Source organism: Mustela nigripes, chromosome 7 (genome assembly GCF_022355385.1).
Source record: "Mustela nigripes isolate SB6536 chromosome 7, MUSNIG.SB6536, whole genome shotgun sequence".
Lineage (NCBI taxonomy): Eukaryota > Metazoa > Chordata > Mammalia > Carnivora > Mustelidae > Mustela > Mustela nigripes.
This window is the reverse complement of record NC_081563.1, coordinates 136,407,558-136,419,782: the sequence shown is the minus strand read 5'-3', so window position 1 is coordinate 136,419,782 and position 12,225 is coordinate 136,407,558. Positions and strand designations below refer to the sequence as shown.

Genomic DNA, 12,225 nt, shown 5'->3' with positions numbered 1-12,225 from the left:
GGGCAGTCCCGGGTGTGCTCAGGTCTGGAACTCAGCAAGAAAGCTCTGCAGCTAGAGGGGACAATGGTCGTCGGTGCCCGTCGGTGGGATGGAGCCCGCAGGCGCTCGGAGAACGCAGAGAAGACAAAACGAGGGTGGAGTGTGGGAGCACTAGGGACGGGGATGGAGAGGCGGCAGGCTGTAGGGCCAAGGGAAGGACGCAGGACTCTGGGCCGGGCAGACCCTTCCAGAGGGATGACAAGTAGTCAAATCCAGCAGACAAGGCCCTAAAAAACAATGTCAGGATGCGGGGCGGAAACTCGGTTTTGGTGGGCTGAGGGAGAAAGAGAGTTAAGAAAGGCAAAGCAATTAGACCGTGTTTTTTCAAAGTCTGGAGATCAATGCCAGGAGAGGAGCCGTTGCACGATGGTAGGGCCGGAAGCATGTGCTCTGCTTCCAGAGCGAAGAATCCAGGTGGAGGAGGTGAGGGGTGCTGGCGTGGGACAGCGGGGGGGGGGGGGGGGGGGGGAGGGACAGCCCGGGTCGGGGGGGGGGTGGAGAGGGTGAGGCCATGGCCATGGGGTCTGGGACACTTGCACACTCAGCCCAGACCAGGACTCCTAGCCTGGAGTCCCTCCCAGCCTTGCTGGCCTCAAAGGATTATTCTGAAGATCCAACGAAACAACACGTAAAAGTGCACCACAAAGGGGAACGGACACACGCGCGGAGAGGATGCTCAGGCTAAAACAGGAGAGGGCCCGGCACTGGGTCCGTGCCCAGTAAAGACCACCTGAATCCTGACAAGGAGTCCCACCCCGAGGGAGGGGCCGGCTACCTGGGTCGGGAAGGCACAGAGACCGCTGCCCACCCCCCCTTCCAGCGGCTGCAGCGCATGCTGGCCGGGGACACGGGGCGAACATCTGGACACCCACTTGCAAAGTGGACACCTCCACAGGCCCGTTGTCTTGTCCCACCAGGAAAAACTCCACCGTCACCGTCTTCTTCTCCGTGCGCCGCGCAGCCCCGGAGCGGTGGGTGAAGAGCGGGAAGGCCCGGGCCAGGGCGCAGGCAGAGGCGAAGGCATCGGACCGCTCGCAGACCATCTGCAGCACAGAGGGGCAGAGCCCTGAGCAGGGGCAGCCCCGCGGGAACCACACCCAGGGAAGAGCTAGGGCCCCAACAGAGCCCACACGGGGACGTTCCCGGAGCCACCTCTCACGGCGGGAGAAAGAAAACGTGTGCTACCTGGTGCAGACGGCCTCCAAGACGGGAAAGCAGGATGTGGAGGGGCACGGGCTCAGGATATCTGGGTCTGGGTCTCAGATCTACCACCAAGACTGACCTGGGGAAAATGGCCTGGTCCCTCGACCTCAGTTTCCCTATCTGTAAGCAGGGCTTATGATGTCATGGGTTGTGGCAGCACGTCTACTCGGAGGTCCCATGAGCCGGGGTGCTGTGCCGGCACCGGGGCTGAGCGACGGGGACACACGCTCCCCACGATGCGAGGGCGGCCCCGGGCACTCACCAGAATGCACCGCTGGGTTCCAGGTGGCAGGCAGGTGCGCACCAGTCGGGTGACGAAGTGGGCGGCCGAGGGGCTGTTGTGCCGGCTGACCCTGGAGGGCAGGGCGGCCACGGTGGCACAGTTCAGGTACAGGGGACAGCTGTCCGTTGGGTTGGGGTTGAGCGTGCTTAGAGCAGCCTGCCAGAGCTGGACGGGAAGGGGAGAGAGGAGACACAGACGCGGGACTTCACCAGCCCGCACGCCGGCAGCCGGGCCCTGCATGCGCTCGCTGGCCGGCCGACAGGCCTCGGCTGCAGCGTCCCCGGGGCACCCACGGGCGGTGATTAAGATGTGTGGCCTCTCGCCGCAGCTCAGCGAGTGTGTCTGCGGGCACTGGTCCACCCTTGTGCGATTAAGCCGTGCGGATTTCAAAGGCCAGGCTGGGGGCCGCCGGGCTTCACACGCTGCGACCCCGGGTGCCGCCGGGAGGGCTTCCGGGAGCTGGCGGCCGGCGCCCCCCCGCAGGGGCCGCGCGGGCCCTGGAAGGCAGAGCCTGGGGGCGGCTCCCGGGCCCCCCCCCCGCACCGCCCCGGGCTGGCCTCGCGCCCCCACGGGGTCCGGGCGGGGCCTCGGGGCGGCCGCGCGGCCCGCTCACCTCCTCGGTGACCCGGGGCTGCAGCTTCCCGCGGACGTAGCTCCAGGGCACGCGGTGCAGGTGGTGCAGCTGCCCGAGCACCAGCAGCGGCCGGCTCTGCGGGTCCGCGTCCCCGGCGCTGGCCTGGAACTGCAGCCCCACGTTCGCCATCTTCCGCCGGCCCGCCCCCCCCCCCCCCCCCCCCCCCCCCGCCCCCCGCCCCGCTCCGCTCGGGCTCCGCTCCGGCCCGGCCTCGGCGCCGCCCCGGCCCTGCCCGGCCGCCCGGCCCCGCCTCCCCCGCCGCTCCGGGCCGCTCGCGAGACGTGCAGGGCCCGCCCGGGGCGCGAGGGGGCGCCGGGCCGGCGGGGCGGAGCGGGCCGCCCTGACCCCGGCCGAGCCCCGGCCCACACCCCCCCAACCTCCCCGGGGCAGGCCCTGACCCGCAGGCCCGAGCCGGCAGGCTCCCGAGCGGCAGACCAGGCCCAGGCCCCGGGTAGGCCCCAGAGCCGGCAGGCTCCAGGCCCTGGGCAGGCCCCGATCTCCGGGGCAGGCCCCAAACCCGACAGGCCCCAAGCCCTGGGCAGGCCCCAAAGCCTGGCAAGCCCTGGCCAGGCCCAGGCAGGCCCCACGCCCCACAGGTTCCCCGGGCGGGCCCTGCCTACAGAGTGAGGAAACAGCTCTCCAGACAGCCTTTGCAGGAAGGGGCCCTGGTCCCCAGCCCCCGCAGACACTGGTGGCCCTGACCTCCAGCAGGTGCTGAGCGGCCCCAGGCCCAACCGGGGTTCCACCCCTGTGGCCCTCACCAGACCACTGTCTGCAGGAGCCCAGTGGGCCCAGCTGCCCGGTGGTCCTCGGTGACCCCCACACTGACAGGCTGTGCCCTCACCACACCCGCAGCCGCCTGTCAGGTTTGGATGGGCTGCCCCGGCACACTGGGCACATCCACAGCCCCTTCCTCTTCATTTAATGGGTTCCCTGCCGCCGATCGGGTCCTCACTACCGTAGGCCTGGACTTGAGTCCCGGCTCAGGATGCGGGTTCCCACCCAGGTTACTGCTCCTGGGATGGCTGATCAGAAACTCGGGCATCCCCTTGTCCAGTGGCCCTGCCCCCCTCCCTCCCCATTCTAGGAAGGACCATCTGGCCCCAGTGGGTGCGTGCTGCCCCCTGCAGCCTCCCACCGGCCTGGGGAGAGGGGAGGGGACACAGAGCCAGAGGAGAGGGCAGCACCGGAGCCAACTGCCACGGAGGAGGAGGGAAGGCTAGTGAAGGAGGGCGACCGGAGGGTGCTGGGGCATGTGGTGGGTGGTGGGGGGGCCCTGGGTGAGGGCAGAGGGGGCACCGGTGGGTGGCGGGTGTGCCCTTGGCGAGCCATGACCCAATTGAGGAAGCCCCACCAGGACCCATTTAAAAATAAAGATCCTGCCCACATCCTGATTGCTCAAGGGCCTGTTGGTACCCCCCTCTGTCACCTCTGGCTACTTCCATGCGCCACCGTTCTCCTTTCGAGTTTCTTTTTCATTCCCAGCCTTAAAAAAAACCAGCACTGCCAACTCCTGGGCACGGCATCCAAGGCTTTTCCAAAGGCATGGACTTCCCAGCACCCCTCCCCCACTCCCTGACTTGCAGCCCCCCCGGGGGCCAGAGCTTTGTCTTCCCCGGCCACACCTGTGTCTCCCCCTCGGTCCTGAACCCGGGTCCCGGCTGCAAGATGGGTGCTCGACAACATGCCCTGGGGCCAGAGAGCTTCAGCATTCTGAAGGCAAGGCTTGTGTCCCCTTTCTTCTGCAGGGTCTAGCATAGAGCAGGTGCCAAAAACCTGGCCGCTGAATGAGTGAGAGGAATCCCTTCGAAAACCCACAGCTTTCCCAACATGAAAGTCAACGCTAATTGGATCTTATTTTCTTCAAAAGATTTTTACAGCAGCTGAATGTTTTCACACATTTGTAAAGGGTACGAAGAGCGAAGAGCAAGAGCGTGTATGAAGATCTATCACTCTTTCTTCTGTTTGCAAATACGCTGCAGACAGGCCCAGGGCACTCCAGCCGTGGGGTGGGGCGCGGGGGATGCCCTCAGAGGGTGAGGGGTGGGAGCGGGGCCCTGAAGGGTGAAACAGGACTTCCACAGACACACAGGGCGAGGGAGGGGCCCGGGAGGAGCGCAGAGACCGCAGAGACCCGGCGTGTCCACAGGGCTCCGAATCCTGTGGGTAAGAACGCAGGGTCCCAGAGAACAGGCGAGGGGCGGGCTGTGGGGGATCGCAAACTGGGAATTCACTCCACAGACTTGTGCTTGCTGGGGAAGGAGCCGAGACGCATTTTAGCAAGCCAGGTCTGGCGGGTTTGAGCACAGGGAGTTGCCGGAGGGGAGAGAAATGGTTGGTAGAGAGATCATTCTGGAGATTCTTTCCTTTCAGAATTCTTCCCTGTGTGACAACAGACCAACTAACCCCCACGACCCCACGGAGGGATGGAGGAGATGACTCAGCCCAGCCAGCATTTATCGAACACTCATGCTGCACAAAGCAAAGGAAATGTTAGATGCTTGTTAAAAGCAAATAGTTCTGATTTTAGTTCTTAGCACCCCCTCCCCACCCCCCCACCCCCGAGTCAAAGAAATCCAAACCAAACAGAACGCTGAGGAGTTTTCCACTTCGAACGCCTGCCAATTTCCTCAAGATGTAGCTTGTGACAGATACAAATATATTCCAGGAAAGTACTTTCCCCTTTGCCCTGCAGACCTCGGAGACTCCAACACAAATAAGCCAGGCAGCACTTTGTCTAGATAAGTTTTTATGAAGGTCTTAATCCACAGCTCAGGATGTATTTCACTGTCAATGAAAAATCCACCTCAATATAATTTTCTTTTAAAAAAGAAAAGAAAGAAAGAAAGAAAGAAATTTCAAAACAACTTACCAGATCTTTCCTGCAACCCAAGAAGTCACTTCTGATTTTGACGAGGTGCGGTTCATTCCGCATTCAACCGGGCGTTCAGACTTAGCATTTGAGGAACACGGCTTTAAAAACTGGGAGGAATCCGCACGAAGTCCCCAGGACTTATTAGGAAGCTTCTGGTACAGTTCACATTCTAGAACACACTTTCAAGCTCATGTCGTGCAAGATGGCCCTGGGTGCAGGAAACGTGTACGTATCTATTAATTTCCAGCCAGGAGAAACATCTCCTCTACTGTCTGCGCACACCGATTGCCTCGAGATGCTCGGGCCCATGATTCTGATGTGAGAAACACTCATTCCCTTGGAGCACTTGTGGCTGCTTCCTGGTATTTTCACTCGTTCCTTTATTCAGTATCTGTTTGTTGAATATCCGTTTCTAAGAGCTCCAGGCCAGGTCAGGCTTTTGGGGATACAATGGCCGCGGGAGCAAAGACAGCAAAAAGCCTCAGCAAGCCAGTCCCGGGGAGAAGAGCTTGGATTGAGCTATCTGAGGACAAGTCCCGGGGTCCAGGACAGTCTGATCCCTGACAAGGGAGTGGTCCACAGTTCTAAAGAGCATCGTGCGTTTGGACCAGTCACACACTCACGTGCACACATGAAGTGTGCATGGGAAGGACGCCGAGCCGCAGAGTTTGAACTTGACCTTGTGGGCAACAAAGCCAGTGGAGGTGCCTCTGTCGCAACTAACGGGAGATCACGGTAGGGTTCATTCCCAGTGGACAGTGATCTGCCACTGCACCTGCCCGGAGCGGGAGGAGGCAGGCTCCGCTCCCCGAGCTCCCGCTGTCCCCCTCCGTGGAGCAGCTGGCCTGGAGGTGAGCCCCCAGGGGACAGGCAGGCGAGACCCCTGCACGAGCTCCCGGGACAAGGCCTGTGCAGGGGAGATCGGCGCCTTCCCTCGCCACATCAGGGGGTGCACCTCGGCTATAATTTGTGAATTGCGTCTGGCCTGCCACCCAGAAGAGTCATGCTAAATGCTCCCTGGACGGTTGGAAAGGAACCCATTGCCGTGAGAAGCACATTTCTCTAGAAACTTTTTTGAAAAATGCATTAACTTATGGAAACGCTGAAAAACGACTATAACAAAGTCTTGTATACCCTTTACCGATATCAGATGTCGGTGTGTCTGTGTGTGTGCGTACATATATTTTTTTCCTGCAGTTTAAACTTAGTTACATACACTCTAACCTTAAATACCTCAGCGTGTATCTATCTCTTAGGAACACGGACACCATCCCACACATAATCACATACCCCGATCATACCCAAAGAAAATTAACATCCAAACAATATGATTATCGAATACACAGTCCACATTGCAATTTGTTTGACTGTCCCCAAAGTGTCCTTCATGGCCTTTTGAAAACCCAGAATCTAAATAAGGACCAGGCGTTCCGCTTGGCTGTCAAGTCTCTTTGGTCTCCTTGAATCCAGAACAATCCCTGCCTTTGTCCTTCCTGACATTGACGGGTGGCGTAGAAAGTCCCGCAGTCTGGATTCGTTGGGATTGTTTCCTTGTGATTAGATTCAGGTTAAACACGTCGTGTTTGCCACCGTATCTCACCAGGAGCCACGGCACCCACGTGTCTCCCGTGACTGGCTTTTTGGTTCAAGCGGGATCGGCCTGATCTCAAACGGCAAAGGGCCGTCACCCCCTCATAGTTAATGGTGTTCAGCTCAGTCTCCTCTTCAAAACCCATGCAGACTCAGGCCCTGCCTTCTCCTGACCTCTCCCTGGAAGCTTTTGCAGCTGCTAAGGACGGCTGCCCAGGTCTAGTACTGCTTGCAAGAGGCTGACTTTCTAGCTGATCAACCCTTCCAGACCTCCTGCCTCCCCTCACCCCCTGGAAGGACTCACATCATCTGTGGGGTCCCGGGCAAGAAGGAAGGCGCAGAGCTTCATTTCTAAGAGAGAATTTCACGACGGTGGGCACGCAGGATGAACCTGAAGACGGGTGGGTGTCACAGTGGGCGGTGGCTGTGGGCTCTCCAGTTCTTTCCCTGCGTTTGGCTCTTTCGTGGTCCCTGGCCCCACTCGGGCCAGCCAGGGCCTTACCAGGCCGGCACCCGTGTCCTTCTCACATGTTCCTATCGGCCTCTGAGGACCGCGATCCTCCCTGGAACAGTAAGATGGTCCCCGGGCTCACTCTGCCCCTTCCTGGCCCTGTAGCGAGAGTTGGGCAGGCCTCACAGGAGCCCTGGTCTCCTTGCGGTCGGGCGGGGATGGGGCACGGCTGCTTAGACTTCCATCTGGAAATCCAGTTCTGCCTGTGCAGTGCGCGCTCTGCACTCCTGGGCGGTCGCTGTCTCTGATGCTTTCCGAGGAGTGTCATGTGTGCGTGTGGTTCCTTGGAGTCGACGCCCGTGCTGCTGGGCTCTTCCTCACGGGTCCTACCCCATGTGGGTTCTTCCTTCTCCCACGCTGAGAACCTGAGTTCCCCATCACCCTCCTGTGGATCCTCGGCTGGTCTCTCCTGACAGCTTCCACTCGCAACCCCAAACCCACCGCCTTGCAGTCCAGAGTCTGCTCGTTCTGCTTGTTCGGGGAATGATCCCACCGGGATACTTAACACTTACTTCGCCTTTGTACGGTCTGATACCTACCTAGAGTCCTATGTTTCTGTTTGTCCTGAACTGAGTGGCTTGCTGGCTTTTTTCCTTTTTCTTTCTTTTTTTTTTTTTTCTTTAAACATTTTCTTTTTTAGAAGAGATACACTTCTGTGGCTCAACAGTTGAAACCGCAGGAAGGAATGCTCAAAGGGGTCCCCTGTCCCTTCTAATCCTTTTCCATTCATTCTCCTGGAGGTCACCGTTTTTCTCAGGTTTGGGTTTATCTTTCCTGGGTTTTTTTTTTTTTTTTTGAAAAACCGCGTTTTATGCGCACTCGGTACAAAAGACGGCACACTGCATGTAATCTTTCGCACTTGGCTTGAAAAGCACATTCTGTGATTTCATCTAGAGCGCTTTTTACCTTCTGATATCAGCGCGATGAGAGAACACTGTTAATAAAAATGTGCTGCAGAAACCACTTATTAACAACAAAAAGCGTTTCTTCCCACATCAGTTTTTGGACTTTTCCATAAAACGAGGGGCTGAGCTAGTTGCCCTGGGCAGTCGCCTGCCGCTCTGGCAGCCTAAATTTTCTTCCCAGAAGCCCACCTTGTCGGACGGGAATAACCCTCCTTGTCTTGGGGACCAAATTCTTGTTGGCTTCTGAGCACCAGCAAAATCACTCCTGCAGCTGCGGAAGTTTTCAAGGGCGGTGTGGAAAATCGGGGCCTCGGCGTGGGGGCGGCTGTGGGAAGGGGGGAGGGAGAGAGGTGATTAACCGGCCCGAGGTGGTTCCGTGTTCCTGGCGGCGACTCAGTGTGCGGAAGTGAAGGTGCACAGAAGAGCAGAAGGAGGCGCAAAGCTGGACGAGGATCGAGAATCTTTTCTTTAGGAAATCCTGCCCTCACAGGATCCTCCTGAATAGCCTGTCTCTCCAGAGCTTCGAAAAGGAGTCCATCTTCAAAAACCCGAGTCGCATTCTTTTCTCCAGAAACACCCTCTTTTTAAAGCCACACATCTGTCGGCATTATCTAAACGCGGATCTTTTAAAAAGTAAAAAAGAATCACAAATCTGTTGCAGAGGCTTTTGGCAGCTGAGCTGCATGAGGTAAGCGGGGGGGCGGGGGGTGGGTGTGGGGGTCGGGGGGGGAACGAAACATTAAGCAGGAATTGTTGGTTTTTCTTAAGGACCCTGAGAGGGAAATTCGATACACACACACACACACACAGAAATATACATACATATTTTCTTCTCACTAAATCTGGAAGGTTCCATCTTCCAGGTTGGTTCAGAGTTACAGACGGAAAGTACTGAATCGGAGTGACCTTCCTTACATTACAATGCAGGTTAAAATGCTAGATTTGAAATAAGATCACTTATCCCCACTCAGCGATTTACAAAACTCAAGTGACATTATAACCCAAACAGAATAAAAAGCCTTCCAATCGGGGTCCCGGGTCTCCTAACATCTTCATCAACTCAAACGCTTAAACATCACCTGGGAGAACCATAAAAAGTCTTTTTGGAGTCTTTTTCTTAACACGTGGGAAACACCGAGTCAATTCGCACCATAAAGGGCTATTTTTAAAACACGACTTGCTTGCCACGGTATAAACTCGGCAGCACGCGAGACCGAAGAGTTCCGGGCATACGCCAAGGGTACACACACACCAGGAGCCCCCTCTTTTTTTTCCTCTTTAGACGAGGTTACTTTCTGTGTCCCGAGGCTCCAGGGGTGGGAGGGAGGGCAGGGTGGGAGGCCCGCTGGGGCCCAGGGCTCTCCAGGGCGGGCTGTGGGAACCCGAGGGGAAGGAGGGCCAGGGCCGGCGGCCAGGCGGTGGGCTGCCCCGGGCCGGGGTCCCGGGCAGGGGTCCCGGTTGGCTGGCGAGTGGGCACCACCCCTGGGGGCTTTTGCGGCGCGTTTTTGTGCAACACACACGACACCCGCCTCCACGAGGCACAATGCAAGTGGCCGAGTTCTGTGTAAATTTAATTATTAGCATGAACTGAAGGTACTGTCATTGTTTAACTCAGCCGACCTTTTAAATGGATAACCAACCTTGAGGCTTAATTGGATTAAAAAAAAAAAAAAATCAATTTCTAGCCATTGCATAGTGTGGAAATGAAGTACCACATTCTCAGGCAATTGTACCATCAGTTTTGCTCCAGCCTATTTTTTATTGTTTACAACTTGAAAATGACATTCTCCATGTCGGGGAGCGCGCCGGGCACACACACATGCACACACACGCCTTCCGTCAGCAGCCACCCCGCACACGTCCGCGTGCCGCGTCATGTCACCCAAGAGTCGCCGCTTTCGGACCGGCGGTGGGATTAGTCAGCAGCAATCTCTTCAGAGCAGTCACGCGGACAACTGAGCTAGGGATAATGACGGGCCACCGTCGCAACTCTCTCCCGGCCTCGGTCTGCTCTACTCTTCGTAATAAGGAACAAAGTCCTTGAGGAGCCTTTAGCTCATCCCATCTCGACCGTTAAATCTCTCTGGAAGAAGGTCATTTAATTTTACGGAAAGAAATGAACAACTAAAGTGGCCTAAGCGGCAACAGTACTGGTCTGGAAATGAGAAGCTCGAAGGTTCTAGCTCCAGCCCTGGGTGGTCCTGGTCCTGTGGCCTCGAGAGCGAGAGCGAGCCTGGGGGCGGGTCTCGGGTTTCCCGTCTGGGGCAGCCGCGGTGGGGAGTGGGGGCGCGGGGGTTGGGGGAGCGGCGATGGAAAGGGAGGGCGGTTGTGGGGTCCCGAGTCGGCACACCAAGTCAGAAAAACGGGCTTCCCTCAGCACTTCCTCCGAGGGACGCCGAATGACGCGAACCAGAGCCATCTTCGCCTCCATTACATCCATGAAACGGGAGAAATAGTGATTACTAATGGCAGAATTGGGATGATTAGCTAAAAGCAATTTTAGAATAATAGTTGACAAACAGAAAACACTAAACCCAATGGTCTACTTTGACGAAGTCTAATTTAAATGTACGTTGTACTGAACGGAGTCTCGTTTCCATGATCCGTTTTAGCCAGTTCACAGAGCTGAACGCGAGGCCCACGCAATTATCCTGAGCATTCAGGACAGTCCAGAGAGCTAATTGGGACAATTGGACAAATGATTATTTTCTTTTGCCTCAACTGACCAGATAATTGTGCTCAAGTTTCTGCCATATGACTCTGTGGAATGTCCGCTGGAGGGAGGTGCGGGGAAGGTCTGGCCGGAGACGGTAGAATGATGGGGAGGGTGGTGTGCGGTTGGGCAAGGAGCACAGGAGACCCAGCGGATGTCCCCTAACTCCGAGTCCCAAGTCCGGGACGCTTTTAGGCGAGCCGCAGTCTCTGCGTGTGCCCGCCCGCAGTCCATGTGAGTTCACCCCCACACCCGCCCCTGCCCTCCATTTCAAAACAAATGAAACGGAGACATCAGGGAACAGGTCAGAGGTGGCATCTGGGTGGTCAAGGGAATCTGGAGAGAGGAGATGCTAAGGGCTCACACACACACACACACACACACACACACACGTACAGGTAGACAATTTGAATCCCACGTTTGTACATACGCACGCCGCTGTTTCACTTGCAGCCAAGATCAAACGAAGAAGTTTGCCTCCCCAAATCCTAGGAGACAACGGAAACTCACAATAACTGATCGGTCCGGTGGTTCCCCTGCAGCCCTGTCCTGTCCCCTGTGCTCCCGACTACCAGACATCCCTCCTGTGAAGACATTACCCAGACCTCTCCATCTGGCCCCCACAGGTTTTGACTAGACTAAGGGAGCCCGATGGCCAAAGTTAAGCCAGCATGTTAGAATAACTCGCCATCCCACCGAGTTTACCCACAAATTATACCAGGCAATTGAGTTGTTTTGTGGCAGCGAGGAGAGACCAGGAGGAACCTCAGGTCGCTCCCACCTTGGGTGCTGATCAGAGCTCTTCGAGGAGGTGCACTGGATTCAGCAGGACACGTCTCTACCAGCCCGCCTCCTCCGTCAGTGCGGGCCTCCGGGAGGAACCACCCCACGGCCCACGCTCCTGCGTCTCTGGGCCCACGCTCCTGTGCCTCTGGGCCGGTCGCAAGCGAGGGCCAGGACCGAGCCTTCGTCGCGCCCTGCTATCTGCACACACCTGCAGTGCCATTTCCAGAGGGAGCCACCAAACATTCATCTGGAAACCTGACGCCCTAGGTGACCGCTCAGGAGGCCCCCCCCCCGCCCCCCAGAGCCCACAGTGCGCTCACACGCATCGCCACTTACACGGCTGTGACATCCAGGGTGGAGGGCTCCTTCAAGGTCATCACTGGTCAGAATGTTCTTGAAGCCTGCGGCAAGTGTCTATCCTTTGAGGGGCGGGTTCGATACTTGGACAGAGCCAGTGGGCTTTGAACAAATTGGGGAGATAGAATTTCTAGCCAAAAAAGCAAGGAGCGAGCACAACAGAAGGCCGCCCGCTCCGTGTAGTTCACCAACAGGAAGGTCAATGACCTCCTTGGGCAGCAGGTGCCTCACAGGACAGAATGCCTGGCTTGCCACAGTGACTCCCGGGCAAGTCCTCTCCCGCGGAGCGGACGCTGGGGTTTAAGGACACGAAGACAGATGCCATCACA

At 57.5% G+C, this 12,225-nt stretch overlaps 1 protein-coding gene across 1 annotated transcript in view; it reads right to left on the bottom strand.

Moving 5' to 3' along the window:
* The window catches only part of NPEPL1 (aminopeptidase like 1), a 21,454-nt gene extending 19,135 nt beyond the window's left edge, over positions 1–2,319 (bottom strand). Inside the window, exons 1-3 of the mRNA XM_059407311.1 lie at positions 2,139–2,319; positions 1,505–1,690; positions 912–1,082 (exon numbers count right to left, since the gene is read on the bottom strand). Of these exons, the coding sequence (XP_059263294.1) occupies positions 912–1,082; positions 1,505–1,690; positions 2,139–2,288 (507 nt within the window). The 5' untranslated portion in view covers positions 2,289–2,319. The remainder of the gene's footprint in view (positions 1–911; positions 1,083–1,504; positions 1,691–2,138) is intronic.
* Positions 2,320–12,225: the final 9,906 nt, after the last annotated feature.